Raw genomic sequence first — 13448 nt, 5'->3', positions numbered from 1 at the left:
AAAAATGTATTACAAATATCATTAGTGTCAATATTTTAATGTACAACATAATTCGAGAATTTAGTCTGATTCAAAGCGGAATCAGAATGCCAAATCCTGACTGACGAGAGGAGGAGCTGGGGAGGGAGGAGGGTAATTCACTCCTGAGAAACGAGAGGAGCTGGGGAGGGAGGAGGGTAATTCACTCCTGAGAAACAAGAGGAGCTGGGGAGGGAGGAGGGTAATTCACTCCTGAGAAACGAGAGGAGCTATGGAGGGAGGAGGGTAATTCGCTCCTGAGAAACGAGAGGAGCTGGGGAGGGAGGAGGGTAATTCACTCCTGAGAAACGAGAGGAGCTGGGGATGAAGGAGGGTAATTCACTCCTGAGAAACGAGAAGAGCTAGGGAGGGAGGAGGGTAATTCACTCCTGAGAAACAAGAGGAGCTGGGGAGGGAGGAGGGTAATTCACTCCTGAGAAACAAGAGGAGCTGGGGAGGGAGGAGGGTAATTCACTCCTGAGAAACGAGAAGAGCTGGGGAGGGAGGAGGGTAATTCGCTCCTGAGAAACGAGAGGAGCTGGGGAGGGAGGAGGGTAATTCACTCCTGAGAAACAAGAGGAGCTGGGGAGGGAGGAGGGTAATTCACTCCTGAGAAACGAGAAGAGCTGGGGAGGGAGGAGGGTAATTCGCTCCTGAGAAACAAGAGGAGCTGGGGATGGAGGAGGGTAATTCGCTCCTGAGAAACAAGAGGAGCAGGGGAGGGAGGAGGGTAATTCACTCCTGAGAAACGAGAGGAGCTATGGAGGGAGGAGGGTAATTCGCTCCTGAGAAACGAGAGGAGCTGGGGAGGGAGGAGGGTAATTCACTCCTGAGAAACGAGAGGAGCTGGGGATGAAGGAGGGTAATTCACTCCTGAGAAACAAGAGGAGCTGGGGAGGGAGGAGGGTAATTCACTCCTGAGAAACGAGAGGAGCTATGGAGGGAGGAGGGTAATTCGCTCCTGAGAAACGAGAGGAGCTGGGGAGGGAGGAGGGTAATTCACTCCTGAGAAACGAGAGGAGCTGGGGATGAAGGAGGGTAATTCACTCCTGAGAAACAAGAGGAGCTGGGGATGGAGGAGGGTAATTCGCTCCTGAGAAACGAGAGGAGCTGGGGAGGGAGGAGGGTAATTCGCTCCTCAGAAACGAGAAGAGCTGGGGAGGGAGGAGGGTAATTCGCTCATGAGAAACAAGAGGAGCTGGGGATGGAGGAGGGTAATTCGCTCCTGAGAAATGAGAGGAGCTGGGGATGGAGGAGGCTAATTCACTCCTGAGAAACAAGAGGAGCTGGGGTTGGAGGAGGGTAATTCGCTTCTGAGAAACTAGAGGAGCTGGGGAGGGAGGAGGGTAATTCACTCCTGAGAAACAATGAGAGGAGCAGGGGATGGAGGAGGGTAATTCGCTCCTGAGAAACAAGAGGAGCTGGGGAGGGAGGAGGGTAATTTGCTCCTGAGAAACGAGAGGAGCTGGGGTTGGAGGAGGGTAATTCGCTTCTGAGAAACTAGAGGAGCTGGGGAGGGAGGAGGGTAATTCGCTCCTGAGAAACAAGAGGAGCTGGGGAGGGAGGAGGGTAATTCGCTCCTGAGAAACGAGAGGAGCTGGGGATGGAGGAGGGTAATTTGCTCCTGAGAAACAAGAGGAGCTGGGGAGGGAGGAGGGTAATTTGCTCCTGAGAAACAAGAGGAGCTGGGGAGGGAGGAAGGTAATTCACTCCTGAGAAACGAGAGGAGCTGGGGATGGAGGAGGGTAATTCGCTCCTGAGAAACAAGAGGAGCTGGGGAGGGAGAAGGGTAATTTGCTCCTGAGAAACAAGAGGAGCTGGGGAGGGAGGAAGGTAATTCGCTCCTGAGAAACAAGAGGAGCTGGGGAGGGAGGAGGGTAATTCACTCCTGAGAAACAAGAGGAGCAGGGAATGGAGGAGGGTAATTCACTCCTGAGAAACAAGAGGAGCTGGGGAGGGAGGAGGGTAATTCACTCCTGAGAAACAAGAGGAGCTGGGGATGGAGGAGGGTAATTCGCTCCTGAGAAACAAGAGGAGCTGGGGAGGGAGGAGGGTAATTCGCTCCTGAGAAACGAGAGGAGGGAGGAGGGACGAGGGAGGAGGATAATTCGCTCCTGAGAAACGAGAGGAGCTGGGGAGGGAGGAGGGTAATTTGCTCCTGAGAATAGAGAGGAGCTGGGGATGGAGGAGGATAATTCGCTCCTGAGAAACGAGAGGAGCTGGGGAGGGAGGAGGGTAATTCGCTCCTGAGAATAGAGAGGAGCTGGGGAGGGTGGAGGGTAATTCGCTCCTGAGAATAGAGAGGAGCTGGGGAGGGAGGAGGGTAATTCACTCCTGAGACAAGAGGAGCTGGGGAGGGAGGAGGGTAATTCGCTCCTGAGAAACAAGAGGAGCTGGGGAGGGAGGAGGGTAATTCACTCCTGAGAAACGAGAGGAGCTGGGGATGGAGGAGGGTAATTCGCTTCTGAGAAACTAGAGGAGCTGGGGATGGAGGAGGGTAATTCACTCCTGAGAAACAAGAGGAGCTGGGGATGGAGGAGGGTAATTCGCTCCTGAGAAACGAGAGGAGCTGGGGAGGGAGGAGGGTAATTCGCTCCTGAGAAACGAGAAGAGCTGGGGAGGGAGGAGGGTAATTCGCTCCTGAGAAACAAGAGGAGCTGGAGGAGGGTAATTCGCTCCTGAGAAACGAGAGAAGCTGGGGAGGGAGGAGGGTAATTCGCTCCTGAGAAACGAGAAGAGCTGGGGAGGGAGGAGGGTAATTCGCTCCTGAGAAACGAGAGGAGCTGGGGAGGGAGGAGGGTAATTCGCTCCTGAGAAACAAGAGGAGCTGGGGAGGGAGGAGGGTAATTCGCTCCTGAGAAACGAGAAGAGCTGGGGAGGGAGGAGGGTAATTCACTCCTGAGAAACAAGAGGAGCTGGGGATGGAGGAGGGTAATTCGCTCCTGAGAAACAAGAGGAGCTGGGGAGGGAGGAGGGTAATTCACTCCTGAGAAACAAGAGGAGCAGGGGATGGAGGAGGGTAATTCACTCCTGAGAAACGAGAGGAGCTGGGGATGGAGGAGGGTAATTTCGCTTCTGAGAAACTAGAGGAGCTGGGGATGGAGGAGGGTAATTCACTCCTGAGAAACAAGAGGAGCTGGGGATGGAGGAGGGTAATTCGCTCCTGAGAAACGAGAGGAGCTGGGGAGGGAGGAGGGTAATTCGCTCCTGAGAAACGAGAAGAGCTGGGGAGGGAGGAGGGTAATTCGCTCCTGAGAAACAAGAGGAGCTGGGGATGGAGGAGGGTAATTCGCTCCTGAGAAACGAGAGGAGCTGGGGAGGGAGGAGGGTAATTCGCTCCTGAGAAACGAGAAGAGCTGGGGAGGGAGGAGGGTAATTCGCTCCTGAGAAACGAGAGGAGCTGGGGATGGAGGAGGGTAATTCGCTCCTGAGAAACTAGAGGAGCTGGGGAGGGAGGAGGGTAATTCGCTCCTGAGAAACGAGAAGAGCTGGGGAGGGAGGAGGGTAATTCGCTCCTGAGAAACGAGAGGAGCTAGGGAGGGAGGAGGGTAATTCGCTCCTGAGAAACGAGAAGAGCTGGGGAGGGAGGAGGGTAATTCGCTCCTGAGAAACAAGAGGAGCTGGGGATGGAGGAGGGTAATTCGCTCCTGAGAAACGAGAGGAGCTGGGGAGGGAGGAGGGTAATTCGCTCCTGAGAAACGAGAAGAGCTGGGGAGGGAGGAGGGTAATTCGCTCCTGAGAAACGAGTGGAGCTGGGGATGGAGGAGGGTAATTCGCTCCTGAGAAATGAGAGGAGCTGGGGATGGAGGAGGGTAATTCGCTCCTGAGAAACGAGAAGAGCTGGGGAGGGAGGAGGGTAATTCGCTCCTGAGAAACGAGAAGAGCTGGGGAGGGAGGAGGGTAATTTGCTCCTGAGAAACAAGAGGAGCTGGGGATGGAGGAGGGTAATTCGCTCCTGAGAAATGAGAGGAGCTGGGGATGGAGGAGGGTAATTCACTCCTGAGAAACAAGAGGAGCTGGGGTTGGAGGAGGGTAATTCGCTTCTGAGAAACTAGAGGAGCTGGGGAGGGAGGAGGGTAATTCACTCCTGAGAAACAAGAGGAGCTGGGGATGGAGGAGGGTAATTCGCTCCTGAGAAATGAGAGGAGCTGGGGATGGAGGAGGGTAATTCGCTCCTGAGAAACAAGAGGAGCTGGGGAGGGAGGAGGGTAATTCGCTCCTGAGAAACAAGAGGAGCTGAGGATGGAGGAGGGTAATTCGCTCCTGAGAAACGAGAGGAGGGAGGAGGGACGAGGGAGGAGGATAATTCGCTCCTGAGAAACGAGAGGAGCTGGGGAGGGAGGAGGGTAATTTGCTCCTGAGAATAGAGAGGAGCTGGGGATGGAGGAGGATAATTCGCCCCTGAGAATAGAGAGGAGCTGGGGATGGAGGAGGATAATTCGCCCCTGAGAATAGAGAGGAGCTGGGGAGGGAGGAGGATAATTCGCTCCTGAGAATAGAGAGGAGCTGGGGATGGAGGAGGAGGAGGGTAATTCGCTCCTGAGAAACGAGAGGAGCTGGGGAGGGAGGAGGGTAATTCGCTCCTAAATAAAAGTTTGTTTACATAATGTGTGTGTACTGTGTATAATTATTTTCTATATATAAATACACACATGCATGTATATATTTAAGAAAAACTGTGTGCATGCATGTATATATTAGAGAAATATTTGCATGTACATATATATTTATATATATATATATATAATTTATATTATATATAAATATTTTATATATTAATAACACATTTTCCTTAAATATATACTGTACATGTATGTGCGTGTATTTATATATAAAAAATAATTATACACAGTACACACATTATTATGTGTAAACATTTTTATTTTAAATGCGATTAATCATTTCACAGCTCTACAGTCGTGGCCAAAGTTTTGAGAATTACATAAATATTGGAAATCGGAAAAGTTGCTGCTTAAGTTTTTATAATAGCAATTTGCATATACTCCAGAATGTTATGAACAGTGATCAGATGAATTGCATAGTCCTTCTTTGCCATGAAAATTCCACTGCATTTTATTGCTGTCATTATTCATCATGTCATTATTTTATTGCTGCCTGCTGAGATCATTTCAGTAATCGTCTTGTTAACTCAGGTGAGAATGTTGACGAGCACAAGGCTGGAGATCATTATGTCAGGCTGATTGGGTTAGAATGGCAGACTTGACATGTTAAAAGGAGGGTGATGCTTGAAATCATTGTTCTTCCATTGTTAACCATGGTGACCTGCAAAGAAACGCGTGCAGCCATCATTGCGTTGCATAAAAATGGCTTCACAGGCAAGGATATTGTGGCTACTAAGATTGCACCTAAATCAACAATTTATAGGATTATCAAGAACTTCCAGGAAAGAGGTTCAATTCTTGTTAAGAAGGCTTCAGGGCGTCCAAGAAAGTCCAGCAAGCGCCAGGATCGTCTCCTAAAGAGGATTCAGCTGCGGGATCGGAGTGCCACCAGTGCAGAGCTTGCTCAGGAATGGCAGCAGGCAGGTGTGAGCGCATCTGCACGCACAGTGAGGCGAAGACTTTTGGAAGATGGCCTGGTGTCAAGAAGGGCAGCAAAAAAGCCACTTCTCTCCAAAAAAAACATCAGGGACAGATTGATCTTCTGCAGAAAGTATGGTGAATGGACTGCTGAGGACTGGGGCAAAGTCATATTCTCAGATGAAGCCTGTTTCCGATTGTTTGGGGCATCTGGAAAAAGGCTTGTCCGGAGAAGAAAAGGTGAGCGCTACCATCAGTCCTGTGTCATGCCAACAGTAAAGCATCCTGAGACCATTCATGTGTGGGGTTGCTTCTCATCTAAGGGAGTGGGCTCACTTACAATTTTGCCCAAAAACACAGCCATGAATAAAGAATGGTACCAAAACACCCTCCAACAGCAACTTCTTCCAACAATCCAACAACAGTTTGGTGAAGAACAATGCATTTTCCAGCACGATGGAGCACCGTGCCATAAGGCAAAAGTGATAACTAAGTGGCTTGAGGACCAAAACGTTGAAATTTTGGGTCCATGGCCTGGAAACTCCCCAGATCTTAATCCCATTGAGAACTTGTGGTCAATCCTCAAGAGGCGGGTGGACAAACAAAAACCCACTAATTCTGACAAACTCCAAGAAGTGATTATGAAAGAATGGGTTGCTATCAGTCAGGATTTGGCCCAGAAGTTGATTGAGAGCATGCCCAGTCGAATTGCAGAGGTCCTGAAAAAGAAGGGCCAACACTGCAAATACTGACTCTTTGCATAAATGTCATGTAATTGTCAATAAAAGCCTTTGAAACGTATAAAGTGCTTGTAATTATATTTCAGTACATCACAGAAACAACTGAAAAAAATATCTAAAAGTAGTTTAGCAGCAAACTTTGTGAAAACTAATATTTGTGTCATTCTCAAAACTTTTGGCCACGACTGTACACTCAAAGTTAGATAATTGACATTTGTAATAATAATTGATAAAAGTCATTTTACTGCTGTGCAAAAACATCGAAATTCGGTTGGTATCCCATGTTCTCAAAATCACATTTTTGTTTATTAAATAATCATATTTTCAAAATGCTCAGAATTTGCTTAGAATCAGCATAAATCTGTATAAACAGATGAAGATGATAAGATGAACTACTTTAATAAACCTTATCAAAAGATTTAATTGATTGATGATAAATATAAAAAGTTTATTATGTAAAATGCATAAGTGCTATTACAGAAATAAAATGTAATTTATGCATGGCTGACAAATATGCATCAATTGAACTTTATTAGTTTGATTAGTTTGAAGTCCCAATGTAGTCAATAATTTCATCCCTTAAAACTCATCTTTTATCACCAAAATAACATATTTAAATGTTTTTTACTTGAAAAATTTTTTTCATGCCTTAAAATATCTTGAATGTAACTCGACACCCTTGCCTCATTTAGTATGCGCGGTACTATGAATATGCAAATGAGCCCCACCTCCACTCACTCGCTGCAGATTTAAGGAGAAAATACTCAGCAATGGTGTCGACTTATGAATTTACACATGGTTTGTCTTAAAGCATATTAAAAACACCACATAGACACATAAACAACATTAAAAGCTGGATTCTCACCACAGGAGGACTTTAAAACTGTGCAATTTTTAATGGATGGAAATTTTATATGCAAATCAAACCTTTTTTCCCTTAATTTTCAAAAAGAAATTCTAGAATAAACTTCCTTGAATCAAACCGTCAGAATCACAACATTAGGTACAAAGACTGTTTACTTGTTTTATGAGGCAATGAACCTGTGAAAAGTCCTAAATTAGTTTCCTAAACTCTCTTTCAGGATGAATCTCTCTCTGGTGAAGGAGTTGGGAGACCGAGCCGCCCAGGGAAGAGCCTTCGGGAACCTCGGAAACACTCATTACCTGCTGGGTAATTTTGTAGAGGCCATTAAGTTCCACAGAGAGGTAAAACCCTCATTGGGACAAACAACACTGAGCGTCACTGAAGCTGGAATCTCAGAGGGATTTGCATTTCAAAGTAACACACAATCCCTCCTTGTTGTTTCCAGCGTCTTTCCATTGCAAAGGAATTTGGCGACAAAGCAGCGGAGAGGCGAGCGTACAGTAACCTAGGCAACGCTCTCATTTTCCTGGGCCAGTTCAACACAGCAACAGAGTATTACAGGTGATCATGACTTACAGCGCCATCTAGAGGATGCAGGACACCGGTGGTTTGTTAGGAATAGGAAATAATGGCGTACAAACACCTTCAGGACAGGAGAAGATTAAAGAGCTGCTACTGAAACTTTCACATGTAACAAGAGGAAAAAGCAAACAGCATCACAGTTGTAGTTCACACACTCCTCAGAGGAAGTATTTGAGCTTGTGCACGAGTGTGCGAGCGACAGATTATCAGATACAGACACTTTTCTCCTCATAAAAACGTTTTACACTAAAGAATTTAAAAATATATCAATCATGAGGCTTGTTGAGGAGAGGTGTGTTGTTACATCTTTGTTGTTACACACTAACTAAATGCTATAATACACACCGCCATTTAAACGTTTAAAAATAAATAATACTTTAATTCAGCAAAAAAACATTAAATTGATCAAAAGTGACATTTGTTGCAAAAGATTCTATTTCAAATAAATGCTTTTGAACATTCTATTCATATAAAATAAAACAAAGTATATCATAATTTCCACAAAAAAATCGACATTGATAATCATAAATGTTTCTTGAGCATCAAATCGTCATATTAGAGTGATTTCTGAAGGATCATGTGACACTGAAGACTGGAGTAATGATGCTGAACATTCAGCTTTGATCACAGGAATAAATTACACTTTATTATATATTCACATAGAGAACTGCTGATTTACATTTGAATAATATTTCAAAAGTTTGAGTGTATTTTAGCTCAAATAAATGCAGCCTTGGTGAGCAGAAGAGACTTACCGACCCCAAACTTTTAGCATATATTCTTACATTGAACCCAATCCATATCTAGAGATTAGAAAATCATACTTCCTCTGTTCCTCAGGAAAACTCTTCAGCTCTCTCGGCAACTGAAGGATCAGGTGATGGAAGCTCAAGCGTGTTACAGTCTGGGAAACACATACACACTCCTGCAGGAATATGAACGTGCCATCGACTATCACCTCAAACACCTGCTCATCGCTCAAGAGCTCAACGACAGGTCAGAGCATACGGCATTCGGACACAGCTGTCCTGTTTTTCCTCTTATTTTGCCAACAAAAATATCAGTAGAGCCATTACACGTCTCTGAGCAGCAGTTTCGTCCCTGAATGAATCTGTGTTTTTAACAAATTATTTTAATTAATGACTCACTCGTCACTTCTGCTTCGTCCCTGAATAAATCTGCATTTTTTAACGAATAGTTGTAATGAATGACTCACTCGTCACTTCATCTTCGTCCCTGAAGGAATCTGCGTTTTTGAATGAATAGTTCTAACGAATGACTCAATGACTCACTCGTCACTTCAGCTTCGTCCCTAAATGAATCTGCAGTTTTTAACGAATCGTTGTAATGAATGACTCAATGAGTCACTCGTCACTTCTGCTTCGTCCCTGAATGAATCTGCGTTTTAACGAATCGTTCTAATGAATGACTCAATGCCTCACTCGTCACTTCTGCTTCGGCTCTGAATGAACCTGCATTTTGTACGAATCGTTCTAAAGAATGACTCAGTGACTTACTCGTCACTTCTGCTTCATCCCTGAATGAACCTGCATTTTGAACGAATCGTTTTAATGATTGACTCAATGACTCACTCGTCACTTCAGCTTCGTCCCTGAATGAATCTGTATTTTTGAACGAATCGTTTTAATGATTGACTCAATGACTCACTCGTCACGTCAGCTTCGTCCCTAAATTAATCTGTGTTTTTGTACGAATCGTTCTAATGAATGACTCAATGACTCACTCGTCACTTCTGCCTCGTCCCTGAATGAATCTGCGTTTTTTGAACAAATCGTTCTAATGAATGACTCAATGCCTCACTCGTCACTTCTGCTTCGGCCCTGAATGAACCTGCATTTTGTACGAATCGTTCTAAAGAATGACTCAGTGACTAACTCGTCACTTCTGCTTCATCCCTGAATGAATCTGCATTTTTGAACGAATCGTTTTAATGATTGACTCAATGACTCACTCGTCACTTCAGCTTCGTCGCTGAATGAATCTGTGTTTTTGTACGAATCGTTCTAATGAATGACTCAATGACTCACTCGTCACTTCTGCCTCGTCCCTGAATGAATCTGCTTTTTTTGAACAAATCGTTCTAATGAATGACTCAGTGACTTACTTGTGACTTATGCTTCGTCCCTGAGTGAATCTGGGTTTTTGTACGAATCGTTGTAATGAATGACTCAGTGACTCACTTGTCACTTATGCTTCGTCCCTGAATGAATCTGTGTTTTCGAACAAATCGTTCTAATGAATGACTCAGTGACTTACTTGTGACTTATGCTTCGTCCCTGAATGAATTTACGTTTTTGTACGAATCGTTCTAAAGAATGAGTCAGTGACTCACTCGTCACTTCTGCTTCGTCGCTGAATGAATCTGCGTTCTGTCTGTCTCTGCTAGGGTCGGGGAGGGCCGGGCCTGTTGGAGTCTGGGTAACGCTTACGTGTCATTGGGAAACCACCGTCAGGCTCTTCACTACGCCCGGAAACACCTGGACATCTCCAGAGAGGTGACGCCAGACTCTGCCGTCCAGCAGCCGCTGTAACTCGACACACACACACACACACACACACCTGTAACTCGGTCTTTTGCTTTGCTTGCTCTCAGATCGGGGACAGAAACGGAGAGCTGACGGCCAGGATGAATGTGGAAGAGCTGATGGAGGCTCTCGGGGTGAAGGAGGGCGATCTCTCTCCATCCGACTCTGAGTTTAAAGTGCAGGGTAAGCATCACCTATTCCACTGTATAAGCCACAGCGGGGCAAGTTGTCACACTGGATGCTCTTTGCTTGTTTTTGACATTGATTTTAAAAGAATACTTTTTGTAGTAAAAAGAGACATTTTCCATAACATACACTACCAGTCAAAAGTTTTAGATTGTTTTTAGAAGAAGAGTACAAATTTTTTTCAGGATTCTTTGATGAATATAAAGTTTAAAAGAACAACATTATCTAAAATATAATCTTTTGTAACATTATAAATGTCTTAACTGTGACTTTTGATCAATTTAATTCATCCTTGTTGAAAAAAAGTATTGATTTATTTTATTTATTTCTCCCAAAAAATAAAAATAAAAATTCTTACTGACCCCAAACTTTTGAACGCTAGTGTTTTGTTACAAAAGCTTTCTATTTCAGATAAATGCTGTTCTTTTGAAATGTCTATTCTTCAAAGAATCCTGAAATAAAAATGTTAATAACTGTTTTCAACACTGATAATAATCATAAATGTTTCTTGAGCATCAGATCATCATATTAGAATGATTTCTGAAGGATCATGTGACACTGAAGACTGGAGTAATGATGCTGTAAATTCAGCTTTGATCACAGGAATAAATTACATTTTACTGTATATTAAAATAGAAAACAGTTATTTTAAATTTTCATAATATTTAACAATATTACAGTTGTTGTTGTTGTTGTATTTTTAGTCAAATAAATGCAACCTTGGTGAGCAGAAGATACTCTTTTAAAGACATAAAAAATCTTACTGATCCAAAATCGGGTGGATTTGTAGAGGAATTGTAGAGTTCATGAGGTTCAGGGTTCGTACAAGCTGCTTAAAATGCTTAAAGTACTTGAATTTGACTTATTGAAATGTAAGTCTTGGAAAACCCTTGAAAACAGCCATACAGTATTTATGAAAAGGTACTTGAAAAGCGCTTGAATTATTGAAAGACAATATATGTGAAATAAGTGTTTAATTTTACCAATAAAACAATCTTTTCTCACAGAATGAACGCTGTAGCCCGTCTGATATAGATATAGAGCCACTTCACATGGCTGAGAGTGTGATATTGCTCATAAATATCCAAGTATATGATACAGCTTTCATTCTTTATGTCAATCATATATTCATGGGAGAAAAATCAGTTTGAAAAAAGAAAGTGATATCTTTGTTATATTATCCTTTCAATGGTTAAAGTTACCGCAGTCATTGCATCTGCTGCACTTTATCTGAAACATTTTGTTTTATTGGTTTATTTTCCGTTATCTATTTACCTTATTTCGAATTTGACAGATAATATGGATATTGTTTGATAAGTGAGATCTCTGAAACCCAAAAAGTTCTTGAAAAATCCTTGAATTTAATTTACAGTACCTGTACGAACCCTGCTAGCTGTATAAATACACAAATAATCTGTTTTTCGTGTCTCAGTGATGTCTGCGGCCTGTAAATTGATATTTCATGATTTATAATAATAAACTTGTACTTGTTTTCTCCCACAGGAGCCAGACCCAAGTTCAGCAAGAAGAACAGCATGGAGAGCGTTGACCTCTGGAAATACAGCTCTGATAAGGTCACATGCTCAACATCTGATTGGGTGATCCAGACTTTGCCATGCAGGACATGTACTTGAGTCACAATCTTTCAACAAAATGCCTGTCAAAAGCCTAGAGCAGGGCTATTCAATTAGTTTCATTCGAGGGCCGCATTATCAAATCGAAAAGTTGAGGTGGGCCGGTGGGTTGGTTTGGGGGTTTATCTTATTTATTGAAACATAACAGTTTCAATAAATAAGCTAAAGTAACCCTAAAGAAGTGTGGTATTTGGAAATGTGGTACCCAACAGTATGCAAATATATAAAACCATAATAAATAAAAACTTGATAATTTACAGCTGTGTACAACTATTTTCCTTGGAACAAATAAATTATTTATACAAACTTATAGCTGTTGGTGAGAAATAATAATTATTTTATTTATAATTGTTATGCTTAAATGAAAATATTCTGAAAGTGAGACTTGTTAACCACAGGTTCCAACTGTATAAAAAATGCCTAAACACAAGTTAAAAACTATACGCACCTTTACAAAGAAACTGACATAATTTCATAACAAGCATTAAATATATATTCCTCAACCCACCTAATAAATCTAATGCAATATAATCACTATATTTACTATTATACTATATAATATTATAGTAAATATTTACTATATTTATTTATTACTACATAGTATTCAATATAAATATTGCACATTTCTGCCCAACCATGGTATATTACTACAGTAAATGTGGTAAATGTTTGTAAGGGTGATTAGGGGATTTAAAGTCTTCTAATTTCGTTCATGCCACAATGTTTCTCCTGCTTTCCTCATCAGTCTTGTTGGGAATGTTGAGGCTGTTTCATCCGATTTAATACTAATTAAATCATCGAGTGATTTGTGGTTTGTAATAGAGAGGTTTCTGTCGAACTGAAACGCTTCCACTGGTTGTCGCAACGCTGTTTAATATTAGTGTGTCCGGGACCGGGAGTAAACGCAACTCCGCGCTGGGCCGTGTTTAAACAACTAGTGAAACAACTGAAAACATCGCTATTAGTTGTTACTGTACTGAACGAGAAACCGCTTCAGATGATTCAGTGACGGAGCAGTCCGAATGAATCCGAATAGTTTTAGACCGTTATGCAAGCGCGTTTAGAAAGAATCGAACCAAAAGAATGATTCATTCACGAATGATTGGTAGCCTATCGCTGGTTCAGTCGACATTAATTCGGGACACATATAATAACTGCTGAAATATTCACACGTAAAACGTTTCTCAGGTCGATCGGAGCGAAAAGAGGAGGAGGGAGGTTGGTGCCGTCGGGCCGCATGGAGATGATTGGCGGGCCGCATGTGGCCCACGGGCCGCCAATTGAATAGCCCTGGCCTAGAGTGACTGCGGTTACACACACTGAGCGGCAGAAACACT

General features: G+C 43.2%; 1 protein-coding gene across 1 annotated transcript in view; it reads left to right on the top strand.

Moving 5' to 3' along the window:
* The window catches only part of gpsm1b (G protein signaling modulator 1b), a 49384-nt gene that overhangs the window by 18954 nt on the left and 16982 nt on the right, over positions 1–13448 (top strand). The window contains exons 5-10 of the mRNA XM_081365268.1: positions 7381–7504; positions 7609–7724; positions 8586–8741; positions 10153–10261; positions 10360–10474; positions 11981–12051. Of these exons, the coding sequence (XP_081221394.1) occupies positions 7381–7504; positions 7609–7724; positions 8586–8741; positions 10153–10261; positions 10360–10474; positions 11981–12051 (691 nt within the window). The remainder of the gene's footprint in view (positions 1–7380; positions 7505–7608; positions 7725–8585; positions 8742–10152; positions 10262–10359; positions 10475–11980; positions 12052–13448) is intronic.

The sequence above is a fragment of the Scardinius erythrophthalmus genome (assembly GCF_964197995.2).
Source record: "Scardinius erythrophthalmus genome assembly, chromosome: 5".
Taxonomy (NCBI): Eukaryota; Metazoa; Chordata; class Actinopteri; order Cypriniformes; family Leuciscidae; genus Scardinius; species Scardinius erythrophthalmus.
Note: the sequence above shows the minus strand (reverse complement) of the source record. Positions and strands in the feature narration are given on the sequence as shown.